The sequence below is a fragment of the Coturnix japonica genome, chromosome 3 (assembly GCF_001577835.2).
Source record: "Coturnix japonica isolate 7356 chromosome 3, Coturnix japonica 2.1, whole genome shotgun sequence".
In the NCBI taxonomy this organism is placed as follows: Eukaryota; Metazoa; Chordata; class Aves; order Galliformes; family Phasianidae; genus Coturnix; species Coturnix japonica.
Window position 1 is genome coordinate 5,328,394 of NC_029518.1, and position 23,198 is coordinate 5,351,591.

At 34.9% G+C, this 23,198-nt stretch overlaps 1 protein-coding gene across 6 annotated transcripts in view; it reads left to right on the forward strand.

Moving 5' to 3' along the window:
* Nucleotides 1–23,198, forward strand: part of USP34 (ubiquitin specific peptidase 34) — a 130,595-nt gene that overhangs the window by 100,421 nt on the left and 6,976 nt on the right. For 5 of the 6 annotated variants that reach the window (XM_015856756.2, XM_015856753.2, XM_015856751.2 and 2 more), the window contains exons 51-74: nucleotides 455–533; nucleotides 2,498–2,551; nucleotides 2,643–2,738; nucleotides 4,282–4,346; nucleotides 4,442–4,517; nucleotides 4,617–4,664; nucleotides 5,329–5,394; nucleotides 6,734–6,814; nucleotides 7,630–7,715; nucleotides 8,489–8,657; nucleotides 8,744–8,818; nucleotides 9,677–9,828; nucleotides 10,235–10,283; nucleotides 10,372–10,476; nucleotides 10,601–10,645; nucleotides 11,378–11,482; nucleotides 13,021–13,168; nucleotides 14,129–14,763; nucleotides 16,104–16,261; nucleotides 17,163–17,241; nucleotides 20,651–20,777; nucleotides 21,077–21,184; nucleotides 22,243–22,347; nucleotides 22,467–22,591. In XM_015856756.2, the coding sequence (XP_015712242.1) occupies nucleotides 455–533; nucleotides 2,498–2,551; nucleotides 2,643–2,738; nucleotides 4,282–4,346; nucleotides 4,442–4,517; nucleotides 4,617–4,664; nucleotides 5,329–5,394; nucleotides 6,734–6,814; nucleotides 7,630–7,715; nucleotides 8,489–8,657; nucleotides 8,744–8,818; nucleotides 9,677–9,828; nucleotides 10,235–10,283; nucleotides 10,372–10,476; nucleotides 10,601–10,645; nucleotides 11,378–11,482; nucleotides 13,021–13,168; nucleotides 14,129–14,763; nucleotides 16,104–16,261; nucleotides 17,163–17,241; nucleotides 20,651–20,777; nucleotides 21,077–21,184; nucleotides 22,243–22,347; nucleotides 22,467–22,591 (2,836 nt within the window). The remainder of the gene's footprint in view (nucleotides 1–454; nucleotides 534–2,497; nucleotides 2,552–2,642; nucleotides 2,739–4,281; nucleotides 4,347–4,441; nucleotides 4,518–4,616; nucleotides 4,665–5,328; nucleotides 5,395–6,733; nucleotides 6,815–7,629; nucleotides 7,716–8,488; nucleotides 8,658–8,743; nucleotides 8,819–9,676; nucleotides 9,829–10,234; nucleotides 10,284–10,371; nucleotides 10,477–10,600; nucleotides 10,646–11,377; nucleotides 11,483–13,020; nucleotides 13,169–14,128; nucleotides 14,764–16,103; nucleotides 16,262–17,162; nucleotides 17,242–20,650; nucleotides 20,778–21,076; nucleotides 21,185–22,242; nucleotides 22,348–22,466; nucleotides 22,592–23,198) is intronic. The other variant, XM_032443637.1, reaches the window with a different exon arrangement.

Sequence of the window (23,198 nt, forward strand, 5' to 3'; positions counted from 1 at the left end):
TGGCATGAACATTTTTGAAAAGTTTCCTGACAGTGGCAAATCTCTACTCCAAAGGCCATCCACAACTGTATACAATATTTATTTGTCACCTTGTTAGATTTATTCTGAAAAATTGTATGGTTCCCTACTTTTTATTTCCATTTCACTCAAACTGAAAAAGTAAGAGCAAATTTTTACTATATGAGAACTTCGTTTCCACCAGTCATGTTTGGCAAATGCACAAAATAATGTGTTTCTGCAGTTAATAATAAGTAAATACATCTGTTGAAATGCTGACTTCCTGCTCTTACTGAAAGAAGGTCACTTCGGGGATCACTTACTAGTTTGCTGTGATTGTAGCAATGCCATAGAAATTAAGAAAAATGCTTGATTTGAAGAATTACTCTAAGTGTTTGTTATACTCTCATTTACCCTGAGAAACAAACAGTTGTTACAAAAGCTTGCTCTTCAACAGGTATCTTTTCAATGATGCTGAAGTAAAACCATTTGATTCAACACAGCTCGCTTCAGAATGTTTTGGTGGAGAAATGACTGTAAGTTAGGACTTTTATTTTTGTCATGTTCAACCATTAGAATATCTGTTCTGAGGACTTCCATGAAGTAATGCTCATCTCTGGTCTGCCATCTGTTCTGAATGCATGAGAAAAACTTAGAGGATTAACCTTAATTGTGTGCCCTGGTGGCTCAGTGGTAGGAATGCCACTTTGCAATACTGGAGCTCGGGTTCGAATCCCCCCTGTGGCGCAAGTGGTAGAAGTGCCGCTCTGCTACACAGGTGGCTCAAATCCCAGGGGCTGGACTTGGATGATCTCTGAGGTCCCTTCCAACCCGCATGAGACTGTGATACTGTGTGATACTGTGTTAAACTTCTGACATCTTTGCAGTGCTAGTGATATTAAGTTACACTTGTTGTTATCTGTTCTTCTTCCACTGCTGATCTCTTCAAAGGGTGTTCTCCTCCTTTCAGAAATGAAAGGTTTGGGCAGAGTACTTGCAGGCTGGTCATGGAAGCTCTCTCCTTCCTCCCCCCACCACCCCACCCCCGTATGACTGAAGTTGAAGTTAAACCAATAAAGGAGAAAGGCCTTAATTCCTCCCATAAGTTTCTTATTATTGAATTTGGGAACATGAATCTAAATATTATTATTTTGTTTTGAAAGACAGTTGTCAGAAGTATAGCAAAGGTATTACTAATTAATCAAAATGAATTTGTGAAGCCTCTCTCCAAAGAACAGAACCTAGCTATTTCTTCTACAGTATCCACTTTTATAATTGTAAGGTGGAATGATACGAAGATGGTAACAAAGATAATAACAGATTCAAAAGGTTATTTATAAGGAAAACTCACCGATATGGATGCCTTCACTGGGAAATGCTGAGGCAATCTCCACCAGGGAGCAACCTCCAAGAGATGCTGCCTTAGTGGTGGTCAGCCCTTAAATGAGGTCTAGAGGAGGTGGAATCAAGCTCCACTCCTTCCGGGAGCACAGCTAAATTACTCTCACCTGTGCTCCCACAGCTGACCCAACACTTGCCTCAGCTGATTAATCAGAGGTTCAGGCTGTGATTACCAATTTCCCATACAATAATATTATTTATTTGCTCTTTTAAAAAGGTGAGTATGCGGCTAATTCAAGAATTGGGTTTGTTGCTCAGGTGATTAACTGAAGGAATAGTTACTGGATAAGCAAGGCTTTTTAACCTTGTGTATGCCTTCTTTCAGTTATTTCCAAATTCTAACCTGTAAACCTCTTGCAATCAGGCCCTTCTTAATTCATAACAGAGCTGAAGATTTTTTTGGTATTCTGTACAGCCACACTGTTGTTTGGTGGAAAAGTTTGAGCTCTGATATTACTCGTTGATTTTCAAACTGATGGTTCCACATGTTTTAGTGGCTTTATTCCTTCTATTGTCAGGATAAAATGTCTGAAGTTGGTATTTGCTCTCATTACTTTAAGGTTTCTTAATACAGCAGCAGCTTTGTACTTTGATTCAGTTCACCACCCTTGGACTTCAGTCTGAGTATTCTTACACAGTAATGCAGAAAACTGTAAAACAACACTAATTCTCAGGGTCAGCTTGAATTGGTAACTTTTTAAATTATAATGTAATTATATATAAAAAACAATAATGCAGCATCTTATTGAAACAGTTCAGAATCCTCTTTCCTTGTAAAGAGCAGTATGCTGAAATAAGTAAATTTAAGAAAAAAATTGTTTTGGATTGACAAAGGGATTAAATACCTTTAGACAGCAATAAAGAAGTGATGTCAGTGAGATGGATAAGGCAGTTGCATGAAAAAGCCAAAATATTCCATAGCAATTCTGAAAAATGGTAGTAGGTTGCAATGGAAGAAAAAAGAGAAATGACTGCTTGGAGCAAGAAATAAATTGTCAATAACCACTGTACAGCTGTCTTGAAATATTTCACATGCATATTTACATGGATTATCGCTTAAAGAAGCTTGTATTTAATGATGTTACTTTCTTCCTTGCAGACAAAAACATACGATTCTGTTACTGATAAATTTATGGACTTCTCCTTTGAAAAGGTATTTCTCTTCCAAACATGTTATATAATCACATTTATACTTCCGTAATTTCTCTCAAAACAAAAATTATACAGATGCTTTTTTCTTAAAGACACACAGTGCTTACATGCTGTTTTACAAACGGATGGAGCCAGAGGAGGAAAATGGCAAAGACTACAAATTTGATGTTTCTTCAGAGTTGCTGGAGGTACAAGTTGATTTTTTTTGACACCAATTTTAAAATAATACAGGAAATCCTAAACAAACCAGGAATCTGGGTAAAAACAGGAAAACCAGTATAACTGGAATCAGTAAAATGATGATCCTTTGATTTAGATATAGTCCTGAGGAGAATGCTTTTGAATAGGAAGTGAAAATTTACAGTGTACATAAATTTCAGGTGCTTTCTCATTCTGTCTCATAGTTTTTAATTCAAGCATCTGTATTGTTCTGCTTCATATTTCTAAAAAAAAAAAAAAAAGATAAAAGAATGGTAGAATACTTACTGTTTTGTTTTTGTGAGCTCATATCAGCATTTTCTTCATAGTTGCAGCAATACGGAAAGTATTCTCATTAACCACCATCTTTTTATCTTACAGTTCCTCAGCAAATTACTGCTTTAAGGAAGGACATAACAGTAGTTAGTTCCAAGAATAGTTCCAGCTGTTTCCTCCCACTTTATTTTGTGGGTTGTAAAATATTGGCAAACTGTGTTTAGGGTAAGGGAGCGTCATTTAGAAAAGGTTTTATGTATAGTCATGGAAAAGGTAGCCCAGGTATGAATAAAACAAGTAGGAGAAACAAGGAGGTACATCTTCCTGTTCTCCTTAGTGTTGAGTACTGCTCTAACTTAGGACACCTAGTTATAAATATGAGGACAATATTTATTCATGTATGGCCTGGAGAACTGGAAAAAAAAGTGCAGAGGGGCAGGGTACTATACTGGGTATCTCACTGTGCTAGATAGATCATGAATATGGACTTGAAAGGGATTCTTCTACTTTTTTATAATGTGAGAGGCAAGTCAGATTCCCTGCACCCTCTTGTCGGAAGTATTGCTTTATCATTTGTTCTGTGTTTAATTCTTACCTTTAAAAGATTCTTCATTGTTAGCCAATAAATCATCGTGTGTTTCTCACTCTTCAAAACAGTAACAGATTTTAACAGGTTTAAACTTTAAAACTATTTTAATGTGAAAAATGCTGCAAACAGATTCGGTCAAAAACATTTCAGAGAGAAACAGTCATACTGTAAAATTCTCCACTGAAAAATTCTCCGCTGTTTGATAATGAAGAGTCAAATATTTACTCTTAACAGTTCTGACTAAGCTGCTCGAATGTCTAGGTGATTTCAATTAGTGAAACTACATATTTAAGGAGATTTTATTGTTGTGATATGAACGCAGATATAAAGATACGGCTTTGCAATGTTGTTCTTCATTACGTTGTTGTATCCTTTCTGAAAAATTTGGCCTAAAAGTGTGATTTAGTTGGGAAAATGAGATCACAGCGAGGGGAAAGATCCTGAGCTCCATTCTGCAGTCAGAGAGCAGACAAAGCTAGTATTTGCTATAGTATAAACAGAGCAAATTTTAGTAAGTCCTTTAAAATAGAATAAATGATTCTAGAAATAATTTTTCGTTTAAAAAAATATTACTTAGCCACAGGAAACTTTTAAATATTCTTAGCATCATTCTTAATGTAGTGAAATAAACTGCTTTCTTGTATCTGATGTTAGCATTTTTTCTTCAGTGGATATGGCATGATAACATGCAGTTTCTTCAAGACAAGAACATTTTTGAACATACATATTTTGGGTAAGTTTTCTTTAAAAATGTAATATTAATGCTTCTTTTCTTCTTGCAGATTTTCATTATTTTTTAAAATTAACAAATAAAATTACTGACTCTAGGTTTATGTGGCATTTGTGTAGTAGCATCCCAAGCACTCTACCAGATCCAAAAGCAGTTTCCCTGATGACAGCAAAGGTAAATACTTCAAAAGTTTATTTTGCTTATTTTAAATGAACACTGCTTATACTTTAATTTGGGCTTTCTGCAATTAATGATTCCTTTTTCCCCCCACAGTTAAGCACTTCTTTTGTACTGGAGACATTTATTCATTCAAAGGAAAAGGTATTCTGTTCACTTGTAAATTCTCATTAAGTAGATGCATGAACATAGTGAAAAGTCTGTATCTTTTCATTGTAAAAGTGTGATATTGAGATGTACTGAGTATAGTGGACAAAAAAAATATTTAAAGACTGTCATTCAACACATTTTATTATAAACAAATAGTGTGATATAATAAGCACTGCACAGTGGAAGAATGGGGGATCTGGATTTAGGTTACTTTGCCTCGGAAATGCATTGGGATCTGCAGACCTCATGTTCTTTTCATTTGTAAATTCATAGATTTTTCATGTTTTAGCAAGTACTTGTTAAAGTCTGATACAGAGGACATTGTTTGCCATTGAACGGTGGATATAAACACTAGTGTTAGCAACATGGAAGTTTTATTCTATCTGAACTACTTTTATCCTCAGTAGGCATTCAGTTTTCTCATCTGTGTTTTATGAAGTACTACTAGTTTTAGAGTGCCTCACATTGTAAAAATACAATTGCAGTATGATGGCAAAATGGAAATACATTGATAATTAAGCATTGCGTGACTTCTTTTAGTTTCAGCATGCGTAGTGGTTTGTAGCTGCATGCGTGCTATATGCTTAAGATTCCGTGTTCTAAGTGACCATTTAGAGATTTTTAAGTTCAAGATTTTTTCTGTATTTCTTTTTTGCAGCCTACAATGCTTCAGTGGATTGAACTTTTAACAAAGCAGTTTAATAACAGTCAGGCAGCTTGTGAAGTAAGTGACTTAGGAATTCAGCAAATTACAGACCGACTTTCTATATGTTGTTTAACTTTCCTGGAGGTTTGTATCCCTGGAATGTTTTGAACTATGAACTACCACATTTGGTATATTTGTGCACTATGAGATGAAATCCACTTCTCTGAAAAATGCAGATTCTGGGGAATTACTTTTATTTTCTGAAACTTGTGATGAGATGACAGGTCAGGATCCTTTTGTCACTGGGAAGAAAGTCTATGCGGTATTGCAGCTTTTGTATTTGATTATTACATGGTGTATGTTGTATATTGAAGAGGCATTAAAATGAAATTGGAAAGGCAGAGTAAGTCTTAACGAGCAGAATGAAAGGAACTGGAGCTGAATCCAGGGGAATGTGATGAAAGGCTGTGGCATTATATAGAGGCTTAAAAGGTGGATAAAAGCAGGTATTTGTCCGATGTAGCTCTAAGTTCACGCAGTGCCTTGCTTATGAAGCTGGGACTCTTTAACTCAAAGTGTTTTAAAAAAAAAAAAATCTCTTTAGGGAAAAAAATGCAGGAAGCTGACTGAAGATGAAAATCCACAGACAGATTTCACTAATTCACTGTGGTGGTGAAGACAGGTTTTGAGATACTAGAGGAAAGTTTGTGATAGATTTATTGTGGTAGTTTGAATGTGCAAAGGCCCTAGTTGCGTGCTGTGTCTTGCAGAAGACTTTATTTAGTACAGACAAATGAAAATCATAGTATGATAGTAGGTTTCTGATGATTAAAATGGGTGAATACGTTTAATATAATAAAAAATACTTGGGTGAACTTGAAATAAAATATCTATAACTTGGATTCTTTATTTCAAAGTTATTTTCTTGTGAATAAATTTTTGGAAATCAAATTACTATTTGCAGAGTCTAACTTTGAATGTATCGTACTCTGTTCTTACCATGTGTTTTCTGCCTCTAATAATAGTAAGACATTTCTAAAACGCATAAGGGATCTAACCCAGGAACTGTGTTCTTGTTTAAGCCTGTCCGTACTCAGCAAGATTCTGCAACTGAGTTTTTATTGAGCATTATTTTTCATTCTGTTGATGCTGATTTTCAGGATAAGCATTTCCTTCCAGATAATTGAATAATGGCATAACGAACACAGAGATAAGATACTGGATTTAAATGTGTTTTTGTTGATCTTGATTCCTTTTTTCTTGTGCACAGAAGTCATTTACATTTCCCTTGTATTAATACTTCCTTATTCCTTAATAATAATAACATCAGTTACTTTTCAAACTTCTTATTATGCAAAAAGAAGATTGGACAGGAATCAGTTTGAAAGAAAACTAACAAAGTACATGTTTTCTGCAGTGGTTTTTGGATCGTATGGCAGATGATGATTGGTGGCCAATGCAGATTCTAATAAAGTGTCCCAATCAGATTGTGAGACAGGTGAGACAGAAAAAATGCTCCTGTATTAATCAGGTGACTGCTTGACCGATAAGGGGAAATGAACAAGTTTTATAACACACAGTGATTTGGAAAGGTTACATTGATAATCTGTAATTGTCATCTTTTTCATTCCTGTTTTTGGTTTAGAGAATATTTGTAGCTATGGGAGTACTGTTGTTTGAAGCAAAGTATATTTTAATATCATGCCACAGGTGTAGTTAGTATCAGAAAATGTTGCAGCAGATACGAAGACTTCTACAACTCCCACGTGATCGCTACAAAACTGAACATTTAAAAATGTCTTACATTAAAAATGTTTTTCTTCTGAATTGATTCAAAATCAAAGTTCAGATGTGTACATTCAGAAAACTATGTACATTATGTCCCAAATTTTTGTTATTTACTCTTTCTGAAATCGTTTAAAATTGAAAAAGGCAATAACAAGCAACTTGTGTTAGCAGCATTTGGATGTTCACAGTTAAAATTAATATCAATAAATAATAAAAAATAATATTAATAGTTTAAAATGTTTATGAGCAGGGGTTCTGAGTCCTGTTAAAGTAACACACCAATATTAAAAAATGTTTTTAGGGTTTCTTCATGATTTATAGAAATCAAATTTGACTGTTCTCTTAAAATATCAGGTATTAATACATTAATGACTGGAATGTGGGTGCATCAGTCTCAGCTATATCCTGTGAATGAAATAGAGCAGAAGGAAGTATTAGGAGACTGAATATTCTTTGTTGCAAATACATATTGACGTGTATGGAAAAGAATGAACATGCAGAGTTCATATATTTTATCATTTGCAGATGTTCCAGCGTTTGTGCATTCATGTGATACAGAGACTGAGACCAGTGCATGCACATCTTTATCTTCAGCCAGGGATGGAAGACTGGTAAAATATTAACACCTGAAAACCTCTATTTATTACTTGCATTACAGAAACTGCTTTATCTTTAATGAATTATTCTAAATGGTCTTGCAAGCATAAAATTGTACAATTTCAGTTGTTTATTATTCTACCCTAAACGCTCTGATTCACTTAAAACGCTATTGTGGTTGTAGTAGCCAATACCGTAGATACAATTTTTGAAGTATTTGTTCTGTTTGAGTAGATTTTTTCAGTGGGATCTTTTGTTGTCAGTAATAATCTGCAACTGTACACCTTACTCCTTCCACATGAGAATCTGATTGTACATTATATCCAGATGCATGTAGGTATCAGTTTTAATTTGTAAACCAGATCAGGAAATTAAAGTCCAGTTGTGTGTTGTACAAAGTAAGAAAAGAAATCAACCAAAAACAGGTTCTCTTTTGTTCTGCTAATTACTGGCAAAATTATGGCTTTTTTCTGAAATTATGAAACATTCTTTTTGATGCGTAGTGAGAAGCGAGCGCTTTTTCTTTGATATTTTGGGTTAAACCTGTGATCTTGATAACTTTTTCCCAAGCAAGAATCACAGAGTTTGTAATAACTTTATTGCTGTTATAAAACCTCTATTTACGTGTCCTGAATTTTGTGTCTAAATACAGAACCCAGTTTTTTTCTGGAGACCTGAGTATCATAGGAGAGATTGAAATACTTAAGATTTTCTGAAAACACCTAGATCAAGATGAATGTCTGCTCCATGCATTGTGTGACATGTCTAAATCGGTTTATGTTTTTAGTTCGGATGACATGGATGGTCCTGTGGAAGACATCGGCAGTCGCTCTTGTGTAACACGTTTTGTGAAGACTCTCTTGTCTATTATGGAGCATGGTGTTAAGCCTCACAGTAAACATCTCACAGAATACTTTGCCTTTCTTTATGAATTTGCCAAAATGGGTGAAGAGGAAGTGAGTATAGCCTTGTAGCTTTAGGAATTGTGTGTATGTATCTGTGTGTGTGTTTTTTTAAGTAATTGAACATCTGTGTGTTTCAGAGCCAATTCTTGCTTTCACTGCAAGCCATATCAACAATGGTTCATTTCTACATGGGAACTAAAGGACCTGAGAATGTAAGTTAGACTGTATTTGCTAACAAGTCTTTCCTGTTTCATACATGAGATCATTGCTATGTCTCTTGAACCACCTTTCAGATGTTAAAATTGCTTCAATATTACAGTCTTCTTTCAGTGTTCAATGTTACAGAATATTTTAAATATATACTGAATTGATTATACTGTAAACCATAATTGTCTTTTTAACATAGAGATAAAAATTAAGAAGAATCTATGAAAATTGCCCTCATCACTCTGTTAATAGTTGGTTCCATACTTTTGGTACAGCTTAGACTTGTAAACTTGTAATTTTTTTCCTAAATACAGCACCATACGATTCTCTGTAGTGATTGAACCTAGCTTTTGCATTTGTAAATACAATTTAGCTTGTGAATATTTAAATGTAAAGCATTAGATATTTTCATGATTTGAATCACACTGATTTATTAAGGTGTTTTAGAAGGGGAGACCTCATAGTGTCCTTCCAGTACTTAAATGGAGCTTCTAAACAGAAGGGAAATCAATTTTTTACATGAGTAGAAAAAAGGAAAATAGATTTGGTTTAGATGCCGGGGGAAAATTTTTCCACTCAGAAGGTGGTGAGATGCTGGCACAGTCTGCCCATAGAAGTTGTGGATGCTCTGTCTCTTGAGGAGCTTAGATGGGGCCCTGCGCAGCCTCATCTAGTGCCTGATATTCAGTTTCTGGCAACTCTGCCTGCAATAGTGGGGTTGGAATTAAATGATCTTTGAGGTCCCTTCCAACCTAAGCCATTCTATGAATGAAAGATGACAGTATATGTAAAAACAAATGCAGGTGTTCTGTAATTAAAGCACTAAATGTACATATTGAAATTCATCTTCTTTTTTCCTGCAGCCACAGGTTGAAGTACTTTCTGAGGAAGAAGGGGAGGAAGAAGAGGAGGAAGAAGATATACTTTCTTTAGCAGAAGAAAAATACAGGCCTGCTGCTCTTGAGAAGATGATTGCCCTGATTGCACTCCTAGTTGAACAGTCTCGCTCAGAAAGGCAAGAGCTTCTGAAAACCCCAAACCAAATTTTAATATGTTAGTTGGAAATGGGGTTAGAGGTTTTTGTTTTGTTCTTGTTTAAGTAAGTCTCTTAAAAGCATAAATGAGCTTGCATTATTGGGTCCATGATATTTTTAACCATTTTAAAATAAATATTTTACATTGTTGACCAAATAAAAGATTCAGACTAAAGTCTTGAATCCATTCAATTGCTCTGATTTGCATTTTCTCCTTTCAGTCTGTCTAATAAAAAATATTTTTGTTCAGTTTTATTATCAGTACCCTTATTTTCTTGTGTGCCATGATAGTGAACAATGGAAACTAGCTCTCACAGTCATAAATTTATCTTTAACCTAACTTAAGAATCACAGATGTAAAATGATAAAAGTTTCCTTGTATTTTAGGCATTTGACTTTATCACAGAATGACATGGGAGCATTAACAGGAGGAAAGGTAACTGATCTTAATACAAATGTATAAACCTTAAAGTATTAGCATGTGTAATTATAACAATGTAGTAATATCTAATTATTTGTTTTAGGGTTTTCCTTTTTTGTTTCAACATATCCGTGATGGTATCAACATCAGGCAAACTTGCAATCTCATCTTCAGTTTGTGTCGATACAATAATAGACTTGCAGAACACGTAAGTATCAGAAACTGCAGATATTTGTTGAAGATGTTGTCTAATAAATGTAATGGAATGATTTGTTATTTTAACTGAATAAACAAAAATCTAAGTGAGTTCTGTTTGTTGTTTTTTTTTAAAGATTGTGTCCATGCTTTTCACATCGATAGCAAAGTTGACTCCTGAGGTATGTAAACCTACGACCTGTATATTAAATAAGTTGTTTCTTCTGTTTTAAATTACTGAAGTAATACTTTGCTCATTAAAAGTATTGCATGGAAGATGATCCATTAAAGTTTTCGTGACATAAAATAAAGCCTAATATTAATTTTTCTGAAGCAGAAATCTGATATGCAATTTCAGATAAAAGTTTTATTCACTTTATTAAGCACTGTTAAAAGCTAGTTGAGTCTTAGCATGCTTAAAATAATAAGATGCTTTTCATGAGAGTAGACACTGGTGATTTCAGAGGTAACAGAGAGTTACCTGTTAAGCAAATACACTTAAAAATGACAATTCTGAGATAGTGAAATCTGTACTTACGGGAAATTCTTGAATTCTTAATTGCTCTACAGTTTGATTTTATTCCCTTTGTTCTGAGTAATGTCTGATTTTAAGCATGTAATGTAATGTTATTTCCTTGTAACTCTGTATTTCTAGTAGATTGATCCTGTTAATTTGATAATGCTGCCAGTGGTTTAAATCTGTATTTGGGTTTAGTAGAATTAAGATATAGATACATACAACCAGTTGATTCAGAGATTAAATAATAAGGGATTAAAAGTAATTAAAATGTTAATTTCAGAAGCTAGTAGAATTTTTTCTTAAGCAATTATCTGGATTGGTTTAAAGTCTCTAAAAATATTAATTGATTGAATGAAATACATAAAATGGCTATTTTTATTTTTATGCATTACAGGCAGCCAATCCTTTTTTCAAATTGTTGACTATGCTGATGGAATTTGCTGGTGGACCCCCAGGAATGCCACCTTTTGCTTCCTACATTCTGCAGAGGATTTGGGAGGTACAGCCTGTTTAAAAAAGAAATTTTTAAAAAATTGGGAGCTGAATTGTCTTGCATACTTTTTTTTATGTACGTGAAAGGGTTTTATGTTTCGCTGTCATCCTTCTTTGCATCAATTCTTGAATTTTTCAAGAGCCTTTTTCTTTCAGAGAAACAACAACAGTTTATAAATGTTAAGTTCTGCTCTAACTTTTTCTGTTTTAATAGCATTCTGGTTATCTGTTATTTCAGGTTAACTTTTCGTTTAAAGAGAAATGAATGCATAATAAGGGTTTGGATTGCTTCTACTGAGCAAATTCCACTAATTTTTCTGAATTATCCTTTTACAAAGACTGCAAGCTGGCTTGAGGACCATTCTTAGTTGTTTTCTTTTTTGCCCATTATGTGCCGGTTAAGTGAATATTGGGTTGACATTTGTTCTCTATAAAATAGTGATGAATTGTCTGACCCATAAAATAAGAGCTAATTGGAACTTAATGAATAATTGGTGTGGTGTTGGAGCATTCTCACTCATATTTCTAAAGAGAGAGAGAAATTTTTTAACTGAGTGGCACAGGCTAATTGAGAAATAAAGAAATAGATCAGGAATTAAAGCTTCAGTTAAACTGCTATTTGAGTCTGTTGTATTTATTATGGTCTGAAGACTGCAGTGGTAAGCTATTGAACATTCTTTCTCTTTTAAAACTTAAAGAAAATAAAGAGGAGATTGTTCCTGATAAATTTATTTTTTATGTTGATTAAAATTTTACAAGCAAGGTGTCTGTTTTCTTAGCTGCTTATATTCTTCAGGTGGATTGTACTAGTTGGGAGCACCTTCAGCAGTGCAGTTACTGCCTGTGTTTTCCTAGCAGAACCATCTTTCTTATCTGGGTACCTATACCTTAAGCTTAAAAGAAAACAGTTTTTAAAACAGCTTTAAAATAAAAGAACTTGGTTTATTACCTTGATAATACATCAGTAAATTTCCAGCGTTGTAGAACTAGAAAGGCTCAGGAAATTATTTTGTATTTGTAAGGCTCTTGTAATTGAACAACAGCACTCATAGGCTTTTCTTTGCCTGTGAAAAACAACAGACTTGTATTTCTTCAAGTTGTGTAGTCAGATAATGAATAACAGCATTAAGCCTAACCAACTATTTTGTATACCGTTTATATTCTTCTCATATAACTTCAGTAAAAATACTGATTCAGCATTAAGGTTTTATGTTACCTTAGAGATATTTTAAATCTTTTTTATCTGTTTCTAAGAACAAGATTATTCAGTTTTAAAAGTGCTTAAAATGTACAGAATGTAGAGGTTAACTACCTGGAATTGATTTTCAAAAGCTCTGAACGTGATTAAGAAGTGCTGAGCACACTGAAATTTAACAAGGGTTTTCTTTGTCTGCCATAGTCCTAGCATGTTGTATGTACTTCAGTAGCTCTGCTTATTAAAAAGTACTTTGAGAGTCATGATAGCTATTTTTAGCTTTTTTCATACAATTAATAAATACTCCTAAAGTTAACATGTTGCTCTTGATTTTTCCGTTCTTCTTTCAGGTCACTGAATACAACCCATCTCAGTGCCTGGATTGGCTGGCTGTGCAAACGCCTCGAAATAAACTAGCTCACAGCTGGGTGCTACAAAACATGGAAAACTGGGTTGAACGTTTTCTTTTGGCACATAACTATCCTAGAGTGAGAACTTGTAAGTTAATTTAAATTAAAGAAAATAATTGTATTGTTGTTGCAGGTTATTATGCGTATGGTATTCCTGTGGCACATTATTAAGTATATGATCTTGTGCTTGTATTTTCTTCATATTTCTAGTTGTTTTATGATTGCTCTATTTTAAAGTGTTGCTATAACTGTGCCTCATTGCGTGGCAGCTATTATAGATTAAAGCCATATTGTTATTTCATTAATGAAAGAGTATATTGTAGGTTCTTTATCTTAAGTGATTAATCCATGTGTCCAGGAAAACCCAGTGAAAAAAAACAACTAAGCAAAGTTGTTCTCTGTAGTTTCCATCACATACTCGCACTGTAGGCAGGAATAGTACTTTGCTCTTCTTTCAGCTGTCACAGCTTTATTGAGTCCTTTAAACCTTTTGATCAAGAATAAGTTTTTGCTTCTGCCCAGCTCTCACATGTACTGCCTCTGTAAGTTCCTCTGCTCAGAATCACACTGCCAGTATTTGTCATATTCAAATGCTGAGCCTTTCTCATGTCTAACTTCTGTTGTAAAGGAAGATTTGATAGTAATAAGTCACACTAAACTTTAATTCCATTTCTGTGGTTGAAGGAGTTGTGGAATCTTGAAGGTACAGCTTTGCAACAGCTCTCCAGTCCAGAGTAAAAATTAGACATAGAAAGCAGTTCAGTGCATTTCCGTGATGGAGTGCCTTGTGTTACATTAGAACCAAGCAGCAGACAGAAATATAGGCTGAGTAAGTCTGAAAGCTACCTCAGCACCTCTTCTAACTTGCTTTGTGCTAGCCTTATCTACTGTTTTGTTCATCTCTAGCGGAAATATAGTCATAACTAGATTACATAAAATACCTTAATATCTGTGAATGGGGCAAGCAATGTAATTTAATTGCAGTTTAAGTGGCTGTTAAGTGTTTACCTCATTTTTGAAACTGTAACACATCTGTTTTTATTTGAAGCTGCAGCCTATCTCTTGGTGTCGCTTATTCCGAGCAATTCCTTCCGTCAGATGTTCCGATCAACCCGCTCTTTGCACATCCCTACACGTGATCTGCCTCTTAGTCCAGATACTACGGTAGTTCTTCATCAAGTCTACAATGTGCTTCTTGGCCTTCTTTCAAGAGCTAAGTTATATGTTGATGCTGCTGTTCACGGCACAACAAAACTCGTGCCCTACTTCAGTTTCATGACATACTGTTTGATCTCAAAAACTGAGAAACTCATGTTTTCTACTTACTTCATGGACTTATGGAACCTTTTCCAGCCTAAACTTTCTGAGCCAGCTATAGCCACCAACCACAATAAACAGGCTTTGTTGTCTTTTTGGTATAACGTCTGTGTTGACTGTCCAGAGAATGTGCGCCTTATTGTACAGAACCCTGTGGTGACAAAGAACATTGCCTTCAATTACATCCTTGCGGACCACGATGATCAGGATGTAGTGCTCTTCAACCGTGGGATGCTGCCTGCCTACTATGGCATCCTGCGTCTCTGCTGTGAGCAGTCCCCTGCGTTCACAAGGCAGTTGGCTTCTCACCAGAACATACAGTGGGCCTTCAAGAATCTCACGCCACATGCCAGTCAGTACCCAGGAGTAAGTAGATCAATTCCAAAAAGTATGATTTCGTTGTTCATGTTTCCTCCTTTTCAGAATGTCTCCTTTAGTAATGGAGTTGAAAAGACGTGCTGAATATATAAAGTGGAAAAATTATTTTATTTTTATTTATTGGAGTGTATTTAGAACTGATTACTGTTGGGGGAGGGGGGATTGTTTTGCATTTTTTTCCCTGCTGTATTGCAGTTGGAATGCAGTTGTTTTTTCTGGAAGCAGCCACTGATGTTTCCACAAAATTCTGCCCAGCTGTAGGAAACAGGGAAGGATCTTTTCAGTGGTCTTAGGTTGTAACATAATGAGTTGGAGGAATTCCCAGTCAGATTTTCTATTGCTTTCAGTTTCTGGTACAGCACCAAGATTTGATGGCCTGGCAATGCCTTTTGTAAGGTGTTGGTACTCTGTGAGATCTGCTGTCTCTGCAATGTTATATCACAGTAAAAATAGATACTTTTTGGTCCATGTGTAATTGTGAAAAACCAAGATTATAAATTTTTTAAGAGGGAAAGCATGCAGTTTTTTATGACTGCCTTATTTAGCATTACTTTAGGATCATTCAGGGGCGTACAAGGTTAGAGGAAAAATCTGGAGATTTTCTTCCCTGCATAGGGGAGGAAGGTATATGGAATCTTCTACATTGAAATTTGGTCAAGTTCAGCTCTCTGACTACATGTATACTGTAGCAGTTGTGTAAACAGTCTGTTTTTGCTCTTTGCATCTCCTGTTAGAAGAGACTTTAGTTACTTTGGCATGTTTAGTGTTTTCCACACACAGAAAAAATCAGCATGTTAAGCAGTTTACTGAACTGTTATTTAGAATAGAAACATCAGAGTTTGTGCGTAACCGTGCTGCAAAAGAATGACTTTAAACTGCCTAAGAGAAGACAGGAAGATTGAGCATTCGGATCAAAGTTTCTCAGATTCTTTAGTCTGTGCATATATAGCAGTGACCTGTGAGAAAGAATCAAAACATGCATTCAAAGTTCAGGAAGATTTATTTCAGAGGTCTGTGTCATTCTGCACATAGTAAAGACCAAAACCAAACCACATTGAACATAGTTAAGAGATCTACAGCTTCTGTGCCAGAATTTTAGGTTTTAAGAACTGTAATTTAAGTTTAAAATGTCTGCTGATTTTCTAACAAATTAAAATTTTATCCTACCTACACTTGTTTAAAATATATTGTGTAAATGTTATTTTAGATTTTATGTATTAATTAATAGGAGTAATAGTTTTACAAAATATAAAGAGGAATTTAAGAATTAGATAAAAAGCATAATATACTGAGAGTGATGTTACTAACTTTACATTTTTGTGTTTCAGGCAGTAGAAGAACTGTTTAACCTGATGCAACTTTTTGTAGCTCAGAGACCAGACATGAGAGAGGAAGAGATAGAAGACATAAAGCAGTTCAAGAAAACCACCATAAGCTGTTATCTGCGCTGCTTGGATGGACGATCATGTTGGACTACGTTAATAAGGTATGATAGTATTGAAGTTGTGGTATAGTTTGAACAAGAATGGTATTTTGTAGAATGTGAAGTACAATATAAGTTAGTGTTGGTCATTTTATACTTTTTTTAATTTAAAGGTTACTTTTATTCAGAAGTAAACAACCAGATCAAATTATGTTGTTTTCCAAAATCCATTGATTTTGAGTGTAATATATTTTAGAAGGCTTCGTCATCTTAAAAATTCAGAAACTAAACAGACACTGTACGAAAAAGCTGATGCATATAAGATATATAGAAGATACGTACATTAAACAAGATATATATTGCTGTGGTTCAAAAAGAATCACCATGACAAAGCTTCTAGAGCCTTTGGAGGGAAGCAGTCATTTAAATGTGCTAAGTCAGTATTCAAGCTGAAATTCCATTCTCAGCCTACCATAATTTGTCTGGATTGACAAAACAGTGATTTCATTTGCTGTTGGTGACATTAGCTACTTTGCGTCAGAAAAGTTCTTTAGAAATTGTATTTGTGGGACAGAATTTTATTGTTCAGATTTTCAGATAGGTACACTGGAAAAAAAAACTTAGTAGCATAGCTGGAACAGCTGCTGGGGGTTGTTTTTCTTCAGTGTTAACTGCAGATTGTCTGGGTATGTAGGTCAAATACTGGGGCTTTAAATGCAACAGCACACTGAACCTGCTGTGTGAAAAGGAAGATAGCCTCTGTTGGAAGATTTACATAGGTCATCTGTCCCAGGATGCAATCAGATTTTCCCAAATGCAGTGCTGAGATGAATTACTCATTTTGTGCATAATTCTATCAGAGATGAGTTTGATAAGTCTAAGCATGTATAAGAGTTACAAGCATATGTATAAGAATTTGCAAGAATATTACAAGAGTATCTCAATATTTGCTCTTTTTTCCTAGTGCCTTCAGAATATTACTGGAGTCTGATGAAGACAGGCTTCTTGTTGTATTTAACAGAGGATTGATTCTGATGACTGAGGTAAGTATTTTTGTTATCAGTTTTAATAAACAGCTCACTTTCTTATTGATCTAATACATCATTCCTTTCAGCTTTCACTTCAAATTGTTTCAGTGGGCTATCATTTAAAATACAGATGATATACGTGTATGAATTACTGACATATATGTTTATATATGACCTTAAGATTTCTAGGCTCATAGGAAGGACAAAAGATTTACTAGACATGCCTGACCTATAATGTAAAAACTTAAATGAGTAAATTTGAGGCAATAAAGACCTTCATATCAGATAAAAATATTTACTAGATAAGTATGATATGTATCGTAATTATAAAAACTGTAGCTTAAGTAGGAAAGGTGTAGGATATCAGGTGCTCTGATATCTCAGCACTTGCTCTGAATTTCACAGGGGAGAGCAGATTAGGAGCTGTTGTAGTTCAGTCTGCTGTAGATCACAAACCAGTAAAGGAAGTGAATGAGGTCTTTTGTGAATGAGGAGTAAAAAGAAAAGTTAGAATATAGAAATAAGAGCTTATACCATTCTTAGATGACAACTGCAATTAATATGTTTGAACAAGCTTTGAGGCATTTTTGAGGCAATCCTCTTCAGGTTCCCTATGCCTCTTCTGCTTCTGTTTCCAGGAAGGAGTGGTCAAAAGAATACATAATCTAGACTTCTTTAAACTTAAAACATCTGTTTCTGGAGCACACAGTGTATTACAGTGTAAATGGATATTTGGTCCGTTATCAGATCAGAGTTGGTTCAAAATAGAGGATTAATAATATAATAAAACCCTGAAATGGGTACAGTTGCATGTCACTCCTCCCCCTACCAACAGTTTCATTCTACAAAGCTATTTGTACTATCCTGCACTAATCTAGGAGAAGCATAAAATACACTGCTGAGCTGTTAGCAGCTACGTTCTGAAGTGAGTGAGATGGAATTAAAATGAAAGAAAAGAAAAAAAAGTTGATTGCTCAGGTGGTTTTGGTGTCTGGTTGTTTGTTTTTTTTTCCCCTTTTAAGGTGTGTAAAAGAGCTGGATTCTATTCAATGCTTCCATAATTGAGTTTACTCATGGACTAGAAAGTGTTTATGAAATACACTGGCAGCACACAATGGGAATGGATGTTAGGTAGTTTTGAGTACAGGAATAAAATTCTGGATGTGTTGGAGAAACACAGTAAAAATAAGATGAAATTTATTCTTGGCAAACTGCTATCAATAGGGATAAAATAGCTCCCTGTTGAGAAAGGGTGTGAGAGAGCTGGGACCATTTAGACTGGAAAAGAGAAGGCACTGGGGGAGACTTGATAACAGCCTTTCAGTATCTTAAGGGGGGCTGTAAGAAAGAAGGGATCAGACTTTTTTGGCAGGGTCTTTTGTGGTAGGACAAGGGGAAACGGTTTCAAACTGAAAGAGGGGCAATTTAGATTGGATAGAAGAAAGAAGTTTTTAAAATAAGGGTGGTGAGGTACTGCAACAGGTTGCCCAGAGAATTGGTGGAAGCCCTCCCTGTCCCTGCCTACGTTCAGGGTCAGGCTGGATGGGGCTCTGAGCACGTGATTTACCTGTAAATGTCCCTTTTCATTCCAGGAGAGTTGGACTAGGTGACCTTTTAGGGTCCTGGAACAATTCTATGATTCTGTGATAATAAACTGGTATAAATGCATGGTAGAAAACAACTGGGTAGGAGGTAGTTTAAGCTGTACAGTAAATGAGGTGTTGGAATAGATTGCTACAGGAAGGGTCAGCCAGCACAAGTTGAAGTCTTCAGGTGTTCTTCAAGCAAACATTTGTAATAAAGGATATGAAGACATTCAGTCTGCCTTAAGGCATGTGGGTGGATTAGGGGATGCTTTGAGATTGGTTCTTCTTAGCCTTTTGATGTCACTAGTTTGTGTTTTCTCAATCTCGCAATAGAAAAGGCTGGAATTACAAAATCAGAAAAGGCACAAATGAAGACAATGCAGTACTGTTTGAAAATTCATTTTTTTCCAAGCTTGCTAGAAATATAATTGTTTTAACTAGCTATAGTTAGTTATCTCAGGATATGTTCCTTTCTGTCTTGTAAACATTTATATTCCATAGCCTTGGGATAAAATGTTAGGAACCGAGTTAGAACTTGCTTTGTTTATGAAACTCATAAGTAGACCGAGGTACTCACGTACAAAAAGAACTTAACCTTGGTTAACTTTGATTCCTACAAACAATTAATAGTAACTTGATAAAGAATGTGTAATACAAGTTACAATTTGTCCCTTGTAAGACATTGCTAGAAATGAGATAAAACTTTTAATTGAGTTGCGTTATGACTTGAGAGTCCCAGGCCATATCTCTTCCCTTGTTCACTGAAAATGTTTTTGCATCATGAAAATTACTGCATCAAACATTTATCATGTCCAGAAAAGTTTTCCATTCTAGCAGGGTTTGCTGTGTATCTTTTCATCATAATACAAAAATGCCATGTCAGTTTTTTTCATCATGTGGAATGAGATTGTTTCTTTCTTCGAAATACCCCAACAAATAATATTTCTTACATCTTGTGCTAGAATTGTTGCACTGCTCGGAAATTAGATTTCCTTTCCAGTATTTCTATAAAATGCCCAGAAGATATTTTTGTTAGAAAAAATTTAAGTAATTCATCTAACATATGTACAGTTGTTTAGCATTAAGTCTTTAAGCGGCGCTTGAAAAAATGACTAGCATCTGTGTCAGTCTTGTAGGTTGTTTTCTGTTTGTTGCCGAAAATGTGTATACCCATACCTTTATGTATTTCTTATATCACTTGGTATGCTGGCAAAAAGATAACGCTTAGAAATCAGATTTGGAATGTTTATAAATGGGTGTCTGTAAGAGTTGCTTTGGGTGTCACAAAACTGCCCTCTTCTTGAGCAGGGATAAGGGGTGTAGAGGTCGTTGTTATGGTAAATTTTACAATTTCAGTGTCCCTCTGGCATGCATATGTGAAACAGTGGATATGACTCTTGTGTTTGGGTTAGATGAGAAAAACAGTTCCAGCCTTACGACCAAGAACAAGTTTAGTTTGACCTCCATACATTACATACAGTTCATTCTTACAAAAACTGTATGTCCTGGTGAAGAATCATTTTTAATTGTCATAAAAGATACCCAGTCATTCTCCCTTTCTCTCCCTCCGTCACATTCTCTTTCTCTCCTCCCTCTAACTTCTAATGTGAAAAGATTCTTCAAATAGTTTTTCACAATACACGTGCTAATTGCATAAACGATTTTGGTCTTGTTTTAAACATTGTGTTTCTAGTAACTTTTGATTACATCTGACATTGATACTTACTTTGATACTTTTCTTTACATGAAATAAATGTAAAAGTGTTGTTTGCAGGATAGAAATAGAATGATAATAATGTGTTGTTTGGCAACATGAAGTTGTATATTTTTTCTTTTAGTCATTTAACACATTACACATGATGTACCATGAGGCTACAGCCTGCCACGTAACTGGAGACCTGGTAGAACTTCTGTCCATATTCCTTTCAGTTCTTAAATCGACACGTCCATATCTTCAAAGAAAAGGTTTGGTTACAGCTCTTCAAAGGTTTATTGTTTTTGTCTACTAATTAATTTTTGTTACCCAAAACCTCGTATTCTATCTTGCTTAGTATTTGTGTTTAAACTTTCCATTTATGTGATTACTAAATTGTTACTTACTAGATTACTTTTTACATAATCTGAAGCTAGACTTAGTTTGAGATTTATTAGATTTCTAGAATGAGAAAAAATAATGTTAGAAGAAAAAATACAAATTCCATACTTCATTTGTAGATTTCTCATGAAATTAAATAAGCAGATTTCTGTGTTTTTTGCATTCACAGATGTGAAGCAAGCTCTCATTCAGTGGCAGGAGAGAATTGAATTTGCCCATAAGCTTTTAACTTTGCTAAATTCCTACAGTCCTCCAGAACTTAGAAATGCTTGTATTGGTAAGTCATAACATTATGCGTGCAGCTAGGAAGGACCTGTTTCTATGTTGATACCTGATTTGAAATTTAAATTTTGTTTTTGCAAGTGCAGATGCTTATTAGATACTCTATAGATCTGAATTTTGATATTATCGTTGACAACATATCATTGTTGCCATTATTCCAATATTAAATAATTCTGTTTTCATTCGGCTGCAGTTAATATTCATACATTGCTAGGTGTGCAGACTGTGCACAAAAAGTCATCATTCATCTTGAGAGGCAAATTTGCAACCTGACTTACTAAAATTCAGATGCATGGTTAAGGAATAACTCATTAACTCAGGTCAAGTCAGTTTAGAATCAAATCCCAAATTTTTCATTAAAATTCTAATACTAACTAAAGATCTGCTCAGAAGGGGCACGTGCTGACCTGTGCCTACTTTTATGATCCGTTTGCTGTAAAGTACAATAATTTAAATAAAGTTAAAGAACTTGTAGGAGCTAATAGATTAGCTTTCTAAAATTGTATGCTTAGGCGTTACATGTCATGTGTCTGGTTTGTGCTACAAAGCCTATTCCAGAAACTTTTTTGGAAACAGATTTCCAAAAGAAATTGTAATGGATGCAGTCTGCACTTTTTGGCATGCTAATGATGGCCTAAAACCTTACCCACATAAACTTTATTTGTGTGATCTGCATGCATTTTCCCTTTATTTTGAGTGCCTTTCTAATTGTCCTTCTGATGCTGCTGGTTACATTTTCCAGGTATCAAACCTGATATGTTAAAGAAGAAGGAAAGAGGGTAATTTTATTGAGCTTCTACTTCCTGCAAGCTGGCACCCCTCTCATTGGTTGTAGATTCACTGTTGAGCAGGTTTTTCTACAGTTGGCAAAAGTGAAGGGAGTCCTGACTAATTCAGGTCCATTCACTTTGCGTGTTGTTCACAGTAAAGCTACCTCCACAGTGCACACTAGCAAAAGAGAGATGAAAGAGTGAAAATGCATGAGCCATAAGTTGAACTGTTTTCTGATAAGAAATAACAATATATAATAGAAATAAACCTTTTTGTTTGTAGATGTCCTCAAGGAGCTTGTACTTTTAAGTCCTCATGATTTCCTACATACTCTGGTTCCATTTCTACAGCACAATCATTGTACATACCACCACAGTAATATCCCAAGTACGTATTTCAGTGATTGTCTTTTGAAGTTCTGTTAAACTGTTATTACTCTGTCATATTCCTTATTGATGTTAGATATTGACATTTTCATGTCTATTTTATCCTACCTTGTACTACAGTGTCTCTTGGACCTTATTTTCCATGTCGTGAAAACTTGAAATTAATAGGGGGAAAAAGCAATATTCGTCCTCCACGTCCTGAGCTCAATATGTGCCTCTTACCTACTATGGTAGAAGCCAGCAAGGTATGTAAACATAGTCTTTAATGATAGTTATTTTTCAGTTGTTTTTCTTTTTTATAACAAATACCATAAGAATTCATTAGCATATTATTCTCATTTCCTTTGTAAACAAAGCATAATTCTTCTTCAAGATGTGTTGTCCTCATATACTCCATTCTAGATGTGCACTCCAGAAACACCATTTTCCTGCCTTTGGTGATACACAGCTTCATTATTCCAGATATGATAAAGAGTTGAAACCTTGTATTCAAGGTAAAAACTACCAAACAAAAAACTACAAAAAAAAAAAAAAGAAAAGAAAAAAAGAAAAGAAAAGAAAAAGAAAAAGCCCATATTTGATAGTTTTCCAATCTGTTTGTAGCTTTATAAAGAAAATTCAGGAACAGCCCAGGGATTGGTCCAAATGGGTTTGGGTTTGAAACTATGTTAAGATATATTAACAGTTAAGTAGATCCTCCACATATCATTAAGAGTCCATTCCAACAGGACTGAAGCACAATCTACTAATTGTTCAGATGAAATACCAGTACTTGACATACACAGGACAGTTTTATAGTGCTTTGAATCTCTTCCTTTCTACTTTCCCTTCTGTGGGCTTCCTTATGGGATG